General features: G+C 29.4%; 2 protein-coding genes across 4 annotated transcripts; both read right to left on the bottom strand.

The window, feature by feature from the left end:
* Nucleotides 1–1,815: 1,815 nt before the first annotated feature.
* On the bottom strand, nucleotides 1,816–2,764 carry LOC133828830 (CASP-like protein 1F1). Its single transcript, XM_062258921.1, has 3 exons — nucleotides 2,491–2,764; nucleotides 2,277–2,400; nucleotides 1,816–2,201 (listed from the first exon to the last, which is right to left on the bottom strand). The coding sequence occupies exons 1-3, from the start codon at nucleotides 2,688–2,690 to the stop codon at nucleotides 1,980–1,982; spliced, it is 546 nt and encodes a 181-aa protein (XP_062114905.1). The 5' UTR covers nucleotides 2,691–2,764; the 3' UTR covers nucleotides 1,816–1,979.
* A 9,091-nt stretch (nucleotides 2,765–11,855) lies between these two features.
* On the bottom strand, nucleotides 11,856–16,608 carry LOC133829989 (uncharacterized). Of its 3 annotated transcripts, none has more exons than XM_062259862.1 (6): nucleotides 16,226–16,608; nucleotides 13,859–15,462; nucleotides 13,505–13,756; nucleotides 13,024–13,104; nucleotides 12,446–12,700; nucleotides 11,856–12,060 (listed from the first exon to the last, which is right to left on the bottom strand). In XM_062259862.1, exons 2-6 carry the CDS (start codon nucleotides 15,092–15,094, stop codon nucleotides 12,004–12,006), a joined length of 1,881 nt encoding a protein of 626 aa, XP_062115846.1. In that variant the 5' UTR covers nucleotides 15,095–15,462; nucleotides 16,226–16,608; the 3' UTR covers nucleotides 11,856–12,003. The 3 variants fall into 3 exon arrangements, with proteins under 3 accessions (XP_062115846.1, XP_062115847.1, XP_062115848.1); XM_062259863.1 differs by lacking the exon at nucleotides 16,226–16,608 and adding an exon at nucleotides 15,960–16,207; XM_062259864.1 differs by lacking the exon at nucleotides 16,226–16,608 and adding an exon at nucleotides 15,791–15,927.
* Nucleotides 16,609–16,873: the final 265 nt, after the last annotated feature.

Below are 16,873 nucleotides of genomic sequence, written 5' to 3' on the forward strand. Positions count from 1 at the left end.
AATTTAATTTTCTCAAACAAACAAAATAAATAATTAATGTAATTAATTTTTTCATAAGAAATTTGATTTTTAATTAATTATTTAATTAAAATTATTTTTTTAGAAAAATTGATTATTAAGTTTTAAACTAATTAACTAATTATTTTAATATTATTAGTTTTAAATTTTTTTTTTTAAATTTTAGTTAAACACGTGGCACTGACCTGACACTACCATATCAGTACCCAAAATGCAAAATCTATTCTCTGTTAGCCACATAGGACAGAAAGTAACAGAAATCCCATAACTCAGTAATGGAAATAGTTCGGGGGAATTTAAAACATCGCGAATCACTCGGAAAGTACAATCAGATAGTGATAATAGTTCGGCGGACAAAAATGTTATTTATTCAAAAAAATATGTTATATCACTCATCAATTCTATGAAACAATGTTAGAATGTGGACTCATCAATTCTATGAATCAATGTTAGAACGTGCTAAAAAGTAGATGGTATATGGTAAAAAGCATTCGGTTACATCTCAAAATCAATTAGTGATAAGTGGTGACTGTTTTTGCTCACCACTCTTAGTCGGTTTGATCGCAAGTGACTATTTAGCTCTTTTAGCTCCTATTCCCAAATCACAAGTGACTTTTTTGGTTCTCTTTTTGGATTAGTTGTTAGATTTAAATTATATATACTCGTTAGAGTTTTCTTTAGCTCACGATACAAATCAGATCCAAATCAGGTCTGGTAGAAAGTTCAGATGAGCCCAATTTGTTAAGTAGTTAGGCTTATCATAACTGATTATATAACCTCCCGAGAATATTGGTTTTAGTAACAGTTAGTTGTAAATATGTTTCTTGTAATTACTTGCATCAGTATAAATAAAATGGGTTCTCACTCTCTAAAGGTTAACGAAAGATATTCATTCATTTTCTTCTCAAATTTCATTTTCATTTCAGTATACCTCACTAACAATTTCTTAAATTTTTTTTTCTTCTTAGTGTTTTTTTACATAGGATAATCAAGAGAAGAGATTAGTGTCTCTAATTAGAAGGTTTCACTTTGACAAAAAAAAAGCCTCAATTCAAGTCATTGAAATCATCGAAAAGCTGGCAAATAATTTAAGATATTGTGGCCTTTCATAAGCATTAAGAGATATATTTATCAAATTTAGAGTGTTATAAAGCGTATTTAATGTAGCTTATACTCAATTAAAAATAAACGACTACATATCCCATATAACGACATGTCGTTTATATTTTGGTTTGGAAAGATAACGATATTTTGGGACCATTTGTTTCCCTTGTCCAAGTACAATTTCAGACCATTTAACTATATAGGAGATAATAAATAATTATTTATTATTTTCATATATTTTGTTAGATATGTGGTTAGTTCCTATTATTTTCATTATGGCACATTTACTTTCAATGGCACAAAACAATAAATTTAGGAAAAGTTTCAGTTGGAGTAAGTTAACTCCCATAAATAAAGGAAAGCAAATATAACTTTTAATGACACTCAACTCAATTCAAGGGAGTACACAGTGTATTTTCATTTTTAATTTAACTTAATTATTTTTGCATATTTTAACTAAAACACACACACACATTTTAACTTTTCTTCAAAATCAAAACTGGCAGTGATTGTGATTTTTGTCAATTTGGCCAAGAAAGTCAAGATTTGCAGCTAACTTGAGTCAAAGACTAATAGTGTAGATCTGGATTAGGAGAACTACTTTTTTTTTTCGACAGTAAAATTATTAGATTCACATAAAATAAAATAAATAAATAAAGAGCATGGGCAAAGAAAAAGAGGATATGCATTACATTTAAGAGAAACACAAATATTTTTTATTGGTATAATTAACACTCTATTTATATAATAAAACACCCATCTTTTTCTTCAACTACACAAGATTTTTTTTTCTTAAAAAAGAAAAAAAACTAATATTTATAATTATAATTAAATAAAGAGAGAGTTACATTTTTGGATTAGACTTGGATTTGTCTAGACTTAGAAGCTGAAATAATGGTGAGCATGAGGAAGAAGAGTACGGAGAAGTAAGAGACAGCGAGGGAAGCCGTCACTCTTTTGCAGTACTTCTGAAAATGGTCACAAATCGGCGACCACCCTGAGTGGCTGTTCCCGTACTGCCCGACGTACCCGATCGCCGTCGCCGCCGCACATCCGGCCAGGACCAACAAAAGCATCATCTACACATATACACAGATATATTTATATATATATAACGAGTAACGTATTATAAAATATTGAACGTAAAGAAATACCAAATCATGGAGGAACAAGAAGAAGTAATTGGCTGGGTTGAAGAAGAAGCGGCGGAGGAAGATGACTAGGAAGAAAGATATGGCGGAGAATGCACAGGCAATCCCATTAGCCATGGCCAGAAACCTAATCAAAAAATGGTTAAAATATATATATATATGTATGTATAGTAAAAAGTTGGGATTTTGGTTAATATTAATGTGATCATGTTCTTACTTGAGAGCAGGAGAGTAGCTATAACGAGCTTTAAAGGTCATGCCAATGATGAGAATGTTCTGTTTGCTGGTGAGGATGGTCCATGTGGCGGCCAATGTGGTGGCGAAAGCTAGAATTCTCAGGCAAATTTGGGCTCCAAGGAAGAGGTTTTTGGTTGTCTGAGGTGGGTTTTGCTGGAACTTGGCATCGTTGGTCGCCATTGGAAGATATCTTGATGAGAAGAGAGAGAGAGAGAGAGAGAGAGAAAGTGAGGAAAGAGCCAAAAGAGGGTAACTGATATAGAGAGAAAGAGTGTGAAGTTTATGAGTGGCATTTATAGAAGAAGAGAGAAATAGTTGGGGAATCTTTTAAAGACACATACGTAAGTGACTACCAACCAAAGTAAAAAAATATTTATTACTAAAAACTTTATTATAATTAGTTATTTTTAATTATATTTTTTTATGGTTTTGTGATGTTAGATATGTGTTATTTCTTGTGTGAGTTGTTGTTATACTATCAAACTTAACTTACCTCAATTCTAACAAAATCCAGGAGAAAATATTAATATTTCCAAATTTTGAATGAAAGCTTTAATTGTTGATGCTCTTATTATATGTATATTGGATATGTAAAATAAAAATTCCTTAAAAAGGAAAAATAGTAAAAAAAAAAAAAAAAAGCACCATCCAATTATTTATTTTATATGTAAAAGAAAAGGGGTGTTAGTAATGTATATTAAATGATATATGATAAAAGAGAAGTCCTTGTAAGTAACATTTTTGTAGTATGGATATGGACTCGATTAAGTCAAATATTAAAGAAAAAAATACAGAGAAAGACAACAATCTGTCAAAAGTACAGGAAATGGGGTTGTAATTGTAAAAAGAGGTAAGCCACATATATATATAAAAATAAAATTCATTTATGGTTCTAAAGTACTAAAAACCCCTATGGTTGCCTTTAGTCAAAATTATTGCTGGATATGGATGACCAGACTGTTCCAGTTGTTTTTTATTATGTTGGTCAAATTCATGCAAATCTATCTTTTATTGTGAGTTTTGAGATATTTGAGATATATATATATATATTTATGGTGTTTTAAAGTTGAAACTGATGAAGAAAGTGAAGAGAGAAGAAAGTGAAGAGAGAAGAAAGTGAAGAGAGAGGTAGAGCTTAACACGACACGTTCTTCAAAACCCAAAATAAGCTGAGTGTGAGTCCATCATATTGATTAATGCCACAATTTTGGAGGTTACAAGCGTTTGTTGCCCTTAATTTTTTTTAGTTCGAATAATATATTGTTAAGAAAGTATAATAATTAATTAACACCAGGAGCCAAGATTAAAACATAGAGGGGCTATTTTTTTTTAATACAGATTATACTAATATATATATATATATATAGTAACTACTACAATGCATCTTTTTTTTTTAATATCGGTACATCATTTTTCTATTTTTGGCACCTGGATAGATATATTCTCAATTTTTTTATATGACGATGTACATTGTAGGTATTTAGAATATACTGCAATTTTTCAAGAAATTCTTAACAGTTTACGAAGCCAAAAACAGGGTTCAAACTGTCAAATTTTACACGTGTACACAAAAAAACAGGCATGCATGCAACAAACAGTTTAGAATATGTTTTCGGTACCATAATTTATTCAAAATTTCTTGAAAATTTGTAGGATATTCTAGATAACTATAATGTACACTATCATATAAATTTTTTTGGGATTATATCTATCCAGGTGTGTCGAAAATATAAAAAAGATGCACCGATGTTGTAAAAAAAATAATACGTTATAGTCACTTCCTATATATATATACAAAATGTATAAACGTATAATATTTAGCAAAATAATCTTCTTTTTATGTTACTTTGACAATAATTTTTTGATTTTGATAATTTTTACAAAATAATTTTCCAAACATTCTCGACAACCTGATACAATTCTCTCCAAACATATGCTATTGTTGCATTTATATTTCGTATCTCACGTAATTATTAGAAAATTCATAAATAGATCAAACAACGTGCACAAGTTTCATCTATCGTTCTTGTCTTATTTTATTGGAAAATATAATAGCTTATATATTTTAACAACTCTCTACTATAAACATCTTTATTGTTTTTATGTATTTTTAATTTAGTACACATTACAATAGTTATTTAACTTAAAATTTTATTTACTTGCATTCTAAATAAGATAATAGTTGATTTATCATAGATCTCGGAGAGTAAGAAAAAAGACAATTATATATATGGATAGGGTAGGATAAATAGTTTATGTATCGAAATTTAAATATATATATATATAAGTTCATATCAAACATTATTATTTATAAAAAAAAAATACATACCTAAATTTTTATTAATATATATTATTACATTCGTACTATTTTATGTTTTCTTAATTTTTAATAAAGTAAAACTACTCACACGCCTACATCAAATAATAGGGTGTATATTAATATACATATATATTTTTTCATTAATGATCTGTGCATACAAATTGCGTATCAAATTTTTACTCACTAACATAAATGTCTTTATAAAATAATTGAGTGATAGTAATTTTGAATATCATTATTTTTTTAATATATATAAATACTAGATACAAATAATGTACAATGCATGTTTGCTTAGTTTTATTTATAGAATTTATTAATTATTTTTATTAAATTTATATTAATGTCATATAAATTTCAAATAAATATCTTATTTTAATTAAATAATTTAGTTATTTTTGTTTAAGTTTATGTTTGTTATAGTTTTTGAATTTGGAAGTTACAACAAGAGATAATATATTATGTGTTTATTATAATATTAAATATTATAAGTATATTTTAAATTTGAGTTTCTTGCTAATTTAAAAAAAAAGATTTGGTACTAATTGACAATAGATTATATTATATGTTTAATACGATATTATTCTAATAAATGAGTTTAAGTTTAATTAAATTTTATTTAAGTTATAAAACGTATGATTTTATTATTTTTAAATAATTATTATTGTAAAATATCTCAAAAATATCATATTTTAATTTGTTTAATTATTTATTATTTTTAAATAATTATTATTATAAAATATCTCAAAAATATTATATTTTAAGTTTTTTAATTATTTATTTTATTTTATTTAAGTTTAAATTTAAGTGTTTACAAACTATTATTAAATATACGAATATTTTGTTAAATATAAGAATGTTCAGTTAAAATTAATATTAAAGAGAATAAAAATCCATTAAAACAAAAAAAATTCTTTATGTACACACTTATTATATAAAAAAGATATTAAAGTAAAATAATAAGCATAATCTAACCTATAATTTAATTTATTATCATCATAGAAAATTGAGCCGATTATAATATTGTGTGATGCTAAATACAAGGATATCATAATTAAGTATTTTTACGTTATACGTTATGTGCACAACTTAATTTGTCATAGCAATTATTTTTTTCTCTTTACCTCTTTTCTCAAGAAATTAGCAATCAATACTTTCTTTATTGCTACCACTTACCATTGTTTTTTTATGTTTTGACTTGTCACTTTCTGCCATATTAATGAGATTACCTTCTTCATACAACAAGCTTCACTTTAATTCATTAATTCATATTACATGCACAATTGTGTTCATGAGTTGTTTTAGAAACCAAAAATTCAGAAGCTTTTCTATACTAACTATATGGCCTCATATAGCTTTCATCCAACATTTTATTACAAGTGCTATTCACAAATTAAGAAACAATTAAAAATGCATCTTGCAAATGAACGTTTTGTATGGAATAATTCACTACAACAAAATTGACATTTAATAACTCTCTATAATGATTTATATCAGTCATTAAAAGTATTCAGTGATATTTAAAGTCCAGAGATATAAGTCATTAAAAGTTTTTGTTGATGACTAACTAGGTAAATCATTAAAAGTGATGGGAGACATTATACTTAAAAATATGATATAATTTTTTTTTAAATATCAAAAATTGGGCCGAATATATATAAGGGAAGACCTCTAACGTCTCCCCTGGGAAGATGTGCCTAGCCTCTAACGTCTCCCCTTGGAATACGTGCCACATCGGACGTCTCCTAAGGGGAGACGTTAGAGGCTAGGCACGTCTTCCTATGGGAGACGTTAAAGGCCTCCCCTACTGTATTGCTTAGCCATTTTTTTTCTTCTTCCCCGAAAGCATACGCACGAAACAGAGAGGCTGAGAGGAGGCGTTTTCAGGCGATTTCTTTAGTTTTCTTTGACGAGTTTGGCCAATTTTAGGCCATCAAATTCCATTTGAGGTGTGTTTTTATCATTTATAAGTGTTGTATAATAGTTATGATACTTTTTACGCTTATTTTATCTAAATATTAAGGGATTAATATTGAGATTTTAGGGTTTATAATAGTTGCAGTTTTGGGTGATTTTTGGCTCGTGGATTTAAAGCATACTTAAAGTAAGATTTCAACATTAAACAATGTATTATAGTTATAATGGTAGAAAACAATTATTTTTGTGCATTTTTTTAATAATTTTTGTGGGGTTTATTAGAAATATTAGTTTAAAGATAAAAAATAATTTTTATGTATATTTGAGATATTACATTGTTTAATTTTAACATGATACCATATTATTTACTATTTTTAAATTTTTATTTAATATTTATTTCGAAAATTATATATTTTTTAATTTTTAAATGTGTAACTCTCAATCTACACAATATTATGTAATATTTGGGAGTTACAAATTTGTAACTAATTTTGTAACTCCAAATATGTTACACTTGGACACATATATGTCTAATTTATATATGAAATTCTTTTATGCAACCAAACATGATGATTCTCTAACATTCTTATAAAATCTAATGTAAAATTTTCATGCACAGCTAAATATTATTTTACATGATACTGAAAAATCACATTTGGTTGAGAGTGATGAAACAAATAATGAGACTAGGACTAAGAATAAGAATTAAAAAGAATACAAATTTTAATATTAATAAAAAAATCAAATATATTTTTTTAATTATCTATTATTGGAGTGAAATTTTCATTTATTTTCGGTGGGATAGTTATCATTTGGTAGAGAAGTCATTTTATTAGAATGTTATTCAAGTAATTTTTAACCAAACAAACCAAAGAAATGTTAAATAGATTATTTTCCATTCCTTTCCCCTAAGGAAACAAGACCCAAGTCTTTTTTAAATGCATATATTTTGCCGTACATAGTAAAAATTTCTATCCATAATTAAATCTTGATGTTAAGTTTGCTTATCATGTGTAATAATCAGTACTACAATAATAAAAAGAATTATTTTTGGTGTCCGTCAATAACTGAAGCAAAAAAAAATTAGGCGTTAGTAGAGCAACTGACGCCAATACTAGTGACACCGTTGGTCACAAGAATTAACTGAAAATATATGCTTGTAAATAGCATTAGTTAACGCCTTTGACCAACACAAATGAGCAGCTCAAAAAGCTATTTTTGTAGTAGTAAGTTTAGTATTGTGAATATAATTCTTTTTAAATTAAAATAAAAACTTTTTCATCAATTTGTTCATTTTGTAGAACTTGGATTAGTATTCATTATAGAGCATTTTCTTCTCCACTAATTGTGTTGTTTTCTTCTCGCAAGGGACAATCTAGGTGGAACATGACTTAGTCGTTTTCTCTAGCAAGCCGACCATGGCTTCATTTGGGAAACTTCCTAATAAAACTTTTACTTAAAAGAGAGAATCTGTTAAGAGCTTTTAATTATGTGACAAATGACTAGATTTGAATTAAGTAGCTTCCTTTCAAAACTATATATATACGTCAACAAGTAGCTTTTTCACACATAAAGAAAAATGTAACATTCATAGTCTTACTTGAAAATATGTACAATATATTTCCTCACAGATAGAGTTTCAATAAAACTGTCAAACTAACTAGTGCGTACTAAGTTAAGTTGATAAGAACTTATTTGGTTTTGTACATTTTTATATAATCATAGAGAAGAAAATACAATAATATCAGTTGAGTGCTCAACTTTTGATCTACTCTTTAGATCTTTACTTCATTTCAGGCAAGTTTGTGAACATCCTATCGTACTGAAAAACAGAAAAAGAAGATTTAGCTGACATTATTATTTGTATAGGAATATTTTTTTCTTAGCTAATGGATTTGTCTTCTTATGTCGATCCAATACCATGCATTGTTGAGTAAACAATCAGTCTTTCTTAAGTTACTAGCTTTAGAACAATTCATCAATAATAGATGATTCCCTTTCCTCACTACAAAAAATCTTAGTTTTAGTCACAATAAAATTTGTGACTACAAGTAAAAATTTTGTGACTAAAGAAAATTCATCTTACTTATGTCATCACTAAAAAGTCCATGGCTAAAAGTATTAGTCACAAAAATCACAATTTGTTATCACTAAATGTATTTTTAGTCACAACAAAGTTTATCACTAAAAATAATAGGTTGGACAAAAACTACATTAGTGACAACTTGTAATTAAGTATGACTTTTTAGTCACAAATAATTTTTTGTTGTGACTAAAAGTGACATTTAGTTACACAAAACATATGTTGTGACTAAAAGGTTGTCACTAAAAGATATATTTATTTGTAGTGCCTAGTGGTTTGCATGATCAAACCATATGTGTAATCCAAGAGTGAGAAACAAGAAAGTCCCAAACTTATGTTGCCAACCTTAGGAGTGAGAGAGAAGATTAGAAGAGATTAGGAGCTAAGAGCACTCCAAATAAATGATCTTCTCTATAGTCTAAAATACCTCATTAAAACACTACTTTATTTATGTTACTTATAACTTTTATATTACAACATACATCAACTTCTCTATTTTTTCTCTATATTATTTAAAAATTATTTTAATAATATTTTTTTATTCATTTTAAATTTTTTTCTCTCATTAGCAATAGTATCTTTATATCTTTTAATATTTATGTATATATAATATCAAAATATAATTCTACTTTATTTTAGATTATTCCAAAATAAATAAAATATAAATTATTACAAAATTTAAAAATAATTCTCAATATAATTATTGTAACAAAATATAAAATGATAATATGTATATAAGTTTAAAAATATTACTAAAATCATATAATATTATTCCTAATATCAAACACACATATAGAAAAGTTAGAAAAAAAAAATATTTATAAATGAGTGAATAGTTGTCACTACATGTAAATAATGAATAATGTGTTGAGCCAAAGTAATTTTAGAGTAGCTCATTTGATATGGAGAACCATTTTATCCTATTTGAGCTATAATTGTAAAATATAACTATTTTAAATTAGCCATTGGGAATACTCTAAAGAGAGACCAGTAATTCTTCAATTTTTTACTAAGGGAAGTTATTAAAGTAAAAAAAAAAAAAAATGCTATATACAGTGTTTCATTGGTGTGAGAGTATAATTCGTTTTTATACAGATGTCTCGTGTCTAATATCTAAGTAATTGTAGTTTGTAGTTTGTACAATACACATGTTATAAATTCCTATCGAACTCACCATTAGAGAAATTTACTTATCCTTCTATCAATTTTTATCTCCCCAACTCTCCCTCATAATAAGGGTTAGAGTAAAAAACAATTTGTTTAAAATGACATTTTTTTAATTAAAAAAGATGATTAATTTTTAAATATACTCTAAAGTAATTTTAAAATAATAAAATTACTAAGGGGAGCTTGAGCAGGCACCCTAATAATCCACACGGGGGCAATGGAAGGCGACCCAAACCACTATCTTCATCGTAAAGGAAAATTTTGGGGAAAAAATAAACAAATTTATATATTGTAGGTATATATTGTGAAAACATACAGTTAATTCTAAATATTTATAGTTAACTATAGGTATAGTCATTGTATCAAATATACAAAATGGTGTAACAAATACACAAAATAATATATCAAACGAATAAAATTTAAATATTGTATAGTTAACTGTAGATTATTTTTGCCTGATTTATGTATATATATTATGGGGACGATTATACTGGGAGCATGCATTTTGCCCTCACCGGTAGGAGCATCTTTATTTTTGGTACATGAAAAAATTATAATCTAATTTTTTTTATATGACGGTGTACATTATGGTTATTTAGGACATTCCATTATTTTTTTTTAAATTCCAAATAATTTACGGTACCAAAAACAAACTTCAAAATAATTTGTTTCACGTACGTATAAAACAAGCTTTAAAACAACATGTTTCTTTTTTCGGCACTGTAAATTATTTATAATTCCTCAAAAATTTGCGGAGGGTCCTATATAACTACATTATACACCTTCATCTAAAAAAATTTGTATTGTAATCTATCCATGTACAAAAAAAAAAATGTTGTTTTTAAGCTAGTTTTGTACGCACGTAAATCAAATTATTTTGAAGTCTTTTTCGACACTGTAAATTATTCAATTTTTAAAAAAATTTGTGAAATAACTACAATATATACCGTTATACAAAAATTTAATTTATAATTTCTTCACAAACTAATACAGAAATATCCCTATTGTTGGGGGACAAAAGGCATGCCCTACCAAAGAATTTTCCAAAATATTATTATATATATGGGAAATATTTATAATATATAGACGGAGCAGAAAGTGTCAACCCAACCTTGTTCCCGGACAAAAAAATATCAATGTTCCCATCAGAGCCCGTCAGAGAAATGTGCACTCATACTCCCTCACTTTAAAAGTCAATATGTACTGCTTACAGCACTTTATGGTTTTGTTTACACTCAAACAAACCAAAATCCTAGATTTCTTTCTAATTAAAAAGTTCTATGAATCCTAATTCTAATTAAGATGTGTATGAGAACCCCCCTATAATTGAAATTGAATGTAATTTGAAATAATTACAAGAATTGTGTGTTTATCTAATCATATAATTACACAGTAACTATGTAATTTAAGAATCTCAATTACACTTTCTAATTATCATAATCCCATGAAAATTTGGTGTAATTACTTAAATACTATCGATTTTAAATAGTATTTATTACATAATATTCTTTTACTACGTAATTACTAACTATTTTACCAAACTTGACATTATGAATTCATAAATAATTACCACTATTCAAACACGTTTGTATTTTAAATAATAGTGATTACTATCCTAGTAATTACACAAGTACTTCCAAACACGGCTTTGAAAATGCTTTAAAAACATGGCTTATTGAACTTTTTGAAAAACACATCGCTAGGATTTTGTAAGTACTAAAATGTAATAAATGCTATTCTTTCAAGACAATCTTTTAAAAAAGTACCAATTAGAATTTGAAACTGCCTTTGGTAACCCCTCTAAGGTATTTATTTCCCTTGGCATAGAAAAGAAAACTAGGAAATCAAGGGTGAGATGAGGTACTCTAAATCAACTAATTATTGAGAATGGAAGTTATTTACAGTTAAACAGGGCAATTGCCCAAAGGATGAAAGGAACCAGAATATACAGAAATATGTACATACGTGAATCTCTTTTGAGAAGAAAATATGTTGGTTATTGAGCACTTTTAATTGCTAATGTCAAAGTACTTTGGATCTGAAGGAAAATGATATTCCACATGCAACTGCAAAATGTAAACAACAGATGTTGTCAGATCGAAGCGAGCTAAGCAAATTTTTTGGAACATCCACAACAAAACTGCATGATCTCATCATTCTATGCTTGAAAACTCATTTGACATTTTAGCTTTCACAAGTGGAGAAAGTGGCTCAAAAGATGTTTTATCATTCCAGGTTGAGCCACACTGGATCCTAAACCAGTACTTATTAAAAACAGTTGCAGACAATTCTCTATAGTGCTTGGACCAGAAACTAATGCCTTGAAAGAAAATGGTATAAGCAAAATAAAGAAGATTTTGAAGCCTTTCCTTTTGGCATACCACATCTTAGCTCAAATGAAAATGTAAGTACACTAAAAATTTACAAGAAAAGGCAATGTGGATGACATACCTTGCCTTCATCAGCATCCGAATGGCGTTGAGGAAACACCACCCTCAAATCATTGTACAAGTAGAAGCGGCGTTCCCCATCAGGGTTCTCTTTACTAGCTGGTGCAGAGGAGGGATCAGATTTACATCTCTGCAATGATTTTGAATTTTTCTTTGGTAAAGGGCATACAAAGCGGGCATGAAGAGCATAACGCAGAACACCAGCACCATTAGCAGGAGGAGAAGACGCCAGAGTGACCTTTTGACGCAGAAATGTCTGTTGTATGAATATGAACATGAGTGAGGGACACAATCATCACCATAGTAAGAAACTTGACACTGAATGTTGATAATCTTAACAGCAAATACAAGCATATTAAATGAACTGTAACCCTACAATATGTTAAGACCGCGAAACTATAGCAATTGTTATGTGGATGCCCAGGAGAGACCCAAACCTCAGACTTTGTGGGAGCAAACCACATACCTAACCTTTGAGCTACCCTCTTGGATCATGAACTAGAGAATTAATTTCTATAAACTCTAGAATGATCTAAATAACCCAAAGACAATTTTTGTATTTCTTAAATAAAACACTACCTTTGTACCAGCTGGCATGTCGCTCAAATCATAAGCACAAAAGAATGTGTGTATGGGAGTTCTTTCTGGATTGCTCAGAACCTGCCATAGAAAATTCCGCTTATCAGCGAATGACAACAAATGTCTTGTGGTCTGAAATTTGGCTTATTGTTGCAAATACAAAACTTAGAATAGAAACAATTATAAGCAACTACATAGGTGTTTATCCAAAGCTAGAGGCCATAAAATTCATGGATGCAAGATTATCCATTTTAGTTGGGACAACAAGTTTATTCCAGTTCCTACTCCTTATGGTACTACAATTATTTAGCAAACCAGTTCTCTTTTCTTGCATTGAAGAGATTCACATAGATTTTCCCTATTAATACTAAAGGTAAGACCCTTTAATCTGTTGCCCTGAACCAGAAACAAGAACAAAGTAGAGTTTTTTTTTCATTAATAATTAATAGGTGTTGGGACAAGAATCCAAATGGTCAATTACCAATTGTATGCGTCCTTTCATGGGTACTCGCAATTGGCTTTTTATCATCCCCGACCTATCAATGCTAAGGCTCCTCTTCATCTTAGAGCCTCTAGACTTGTTTGCTTCCGAACTCCCTGCAAGCTCTATTGAGGAATAATAGACTAAGCAGTTATCTCCATCCACGCTGGTTACAGAAAATGGAAGTTTTTGTGGTTGCGGTGAGAAAGTCCCTCCAGTAACATTCAGAACAGCAAGGAAACCATCAATTGTCTGCAAACAAGAAGTTTTATTAGAGAAAAGTCACATAAGGTTCATTATGAAGTACAAAGAAATGAAAAGTTGAATCACAAAAGTGAAGATAAAGCTGCCAACCTGGCTAGCTTTCCCACACAACCACCGACCGGACAACAGGGATTCCTCAAATGAACCAACCAAGGACCTTCTAACAGACAATCCACTCAGAGTTCTCACTTGTTTGAAACCTTGAGGAGGAGTGAAGTCAAAATTCTGATAACAGTCTCTTTCCAAGTTGACTCCTCCAGTAAACGGGTCAAAATTCTGCAAAATATCATGTTCCTGCAGTGACTTACTTGGCTTCTTAAAAGCATTTTCATTCCAGGATGATAAAGAGCCTACAGTTCCATTGAGTGATCTTTCAATGTCCTTAAGTGTTATACCATCATCATCTTCTAACTTTCTCGAGGTATCACTGAGAGCTCGTCCTGATTTTACTCTTTCAGTAAACTTTGGACCAAGAGGAGACAATGAGAGAGGAGGTGAGGCCACCTTTTTTTGAGTAATTGTTATTGCCCTCGTTAAAGATTTTTCTTTGAAGGTCTCCTCAGAGAAATGATTGAAAGACTGTGAGTCCTTGTTTTCAAGTATGGGGCCATCTGTGAAAAAGATGGAGTTTGCCACACAATTATCATCTGGTGAACTCTTCCATCCTGCAAAAGAAGAAGCAGACCAGATAGGACTACTTAAATGATCAAAATCGTTAACATGAGCTTTTTTCTTATCTTGCTGAGGATAAACATTTATACTCCCATCACTCCTTGATGAATGACTCTTGTGAACTCCATTACCATCATCAATGCATTGACTTTGCAGAAGCATTCCATTCAAAGGAGACGATAATTGCTTCCTTACAAGCGATTCGCTTGCCTCAGCTGCATCACATGTAACACTGACTGCAGTTAACGAATGCTGGTCTCCAGCTACCACATTTAGAGAAGGACATGAGGTGCTTGACTCAAAACCAACAATCCTAGGAATAGATGTATGAATATTCTGTCCACTTTTTTGAGTTAACCAGCAACTCTGCTCCACAGAACTAATCTTTAACAAACTCATGTTGGATCTACCATCTTTATGCGCATTCAAGTAATCTGACTCCCTTGGACGCTCCTTGATTGATTTCCTTTGGAATTCTCCAAATGAAAAGCTTGATAAATCAACCTGCAACCTATTGCCTAAGCTTCCTCCATGAATCCCACTAATATCACAGCTGCTCACACCAGAAATTCTAGGTGGGTTTTGCACAATTGTGCTTATCGATGCTGCCACTTCCTCAGCAATACTGCCTGAGGACACTTGAGGCAAGCCCATCTTTCAAATTTGAGTATATTTTTCTTCAAAAGTTTCAAGGATCCTCTTTTGATTAGCTTAATATATTAATTTTCTGTACAGTTTTACTTTTGTCAACATAGTAAAAACCAAGGTTCTTATCTATGTCCTCAGACCTCGGCAGCACTATGAACTATAAGTTTCCTAGCCAATGTAAGAATTACTACTAATCCCATTTAGTTTAGGAATGTACATATCAAAGGCATCCCTCTCAGTTTCATCAAATAAGATTGTTAAACTGAAACAGAAATTAGGAAGCTAAATGGAATAAGACGAAAGCATCCCCCCTGCAGCAGAAAAATGAAGAGAATTTTGGCAGTTCAGGGTCTCTTAGAAATTGATATATGAACCTGGAAAAAATAAGAAAGGAAAAATCAAATATTGGTGATGGTATAAAGCATAAATAACAAATGCAAAACTTCATGTTCATCACATTTTTCTTTTTGTCATCATTTGAAAGGATTACAAATAAACTATGTCCCCAAGTTTAAGCTAAGTCCTATCACTGACCAAAACATATCAAATGCTAAAACAAGAAAAATTCCAAAATTAGGAATAGCTAAAATTAAGGCATATTTGAATCTTTCAACACAATAGTCCAGCAAAATAAATCAGAGATAAATGCAAATATCAAAGGCCCTTTAGTATATATAGCAAGTCTCAACAAATAATCCAGACCTATTCTCTGACAGACTAGGCAAACACAAAGGAAGGCAGCGATGAACTTTTCTTCTTCGATATGCATATAGCCGATGATTCAAAAAATTCTTAGAACAGAATATGTACACGGTAGCCCAAATATCTAAAGACTTGAAAACTAGATTAAAAAGGGAAGAATAAAAAAGACCTTCAAGCTGAATGATTGAAATCCCAGACCCCAGACAGAAAGAAGCATAAAACCCAGAAAAATCATTCCTTGACTTTCCCTCAATTCTCTCAGCAGCCAAACAGAAGACAATCAATCTTCCAAATAAACAAATATATACATATATATATAAGAAAATAAAGAAAACAAACCAAAAAATGATCACAGAGAAAGCTCAAATGTTTATAATAGCTAGAGAAACAAACATATTCAGAAAAGAGGGTGTGAAAAAAAAGACAAAGACGCACCAGTAATGATGCCTCCATGAAAATAAGACCAAAAAAGAAAAAACCAAAAAAACCCACTAAAGCTAATATGTTATTCAGAAGTTTTCTTCTTCTTCCTTCTCTTTCCACTCTCTTCTGTTCTCGCCGTTACTTGCATTTCCATGTGTACTCTTTCCCTCTCTTCTCAAAACCAAAACCTCAAAACTCATAACTCAAACAAAAACAATGGATTATACCTTTATCTATTCTAAACCTTCCAAATATTTTTTATATATAAATTAAAATATAAAATATTGTGTGGGTCATCTTGCTCAGAATTCTCTCTTCTCCACCCTTCTTTCTATTTTCCACTACCCATCAATTTTTCATTTTCTATTACCTATTCAATTCTTTGTATTTTATTACAACAAAATAATAATAATAATAATAATAGAGTTGTTTAGGAAATAAAATTATAACATATCTTTTTTGTTTTGAAGGTTCTTGTATTTCTGTCTTAAATAGTAATTTAATCAACACATTGTTCGAAAATATTTACAATACAAGATCATCTCCTATTTGTGTTATATTTTGAAAAAAAAAAATAATATGTGTTATATTTAACACAATTTTTAGTATTATATTTTAATACATAATTATAAAAGTTGATGCAAAATTAATATTTTATTA

Source organism: Humulus lupulus, chromosome 4 (assembly GCF_963169125.1).
Source record: "Humulus lupulus chromosome 4, drHumLupu1.1, whole genome shotgun sequence".
In the NCBI taxonomy this organism is placed as follows: domain Eukaryota; kingdom Viridiplantae; phylum Streptophyta; class Magnoliopsida; order Rosales; family Cannabaceae; genus Humulus; species Humulus lupulus.

What these genes read in the sequence shown, in the direction of transcription:
- LOC133828830 (XM_062258921.1), bottom strand. Translation starts at nt 2,690, where the DNA reads ATGGCGACCAACGATGCCAAGTTCCAGCAAAACCCACCTCAGACAACC. An exon ending in AGCTACTCTCCTGCTCTCAA is followed by an intron (nt 2,401 to 2,490) that starts GTAAGAACATGA and finishes TTTTTTGATTAG; the next exon opens with GTTTCTGGCCATGGCTAATG. An exon ending in TCTTGTTCCTCCATGATTTG is followed by an intron (nt 2,202 to 2,276) that starts GTATTTCTTTAC and finishes GTATATGTGTAG; the next exon opens with ATGATGCTTTTGTTGGTCCT.
- LOC133829989 (XM_062259862.1), bottom strand. Translation starts at nt 15,094, where the DNA reads ATGGGCTTGCCTCAAGTGTCCTCAGGCAGTATTGCTGAGGAAGTGGCA. An exon ending in ACATGCCAGCTGGTACAAAG is followed by an intron (nt 12,701 to 13,023) that starts GTAGTGTTTTAT and finishes TTCATACAACAG; the next exon opens with ACATTTCTGCGTCAAAAGGT. An exon ending in CGGATGCTGATGAAGGCAAG is followed by an intron (nt 12,061 to 12,445) that starts GTATGTCATCCA and finishes TACATTTTGCAG; the next exon opens with TTGCATGTGGAATATCATTT.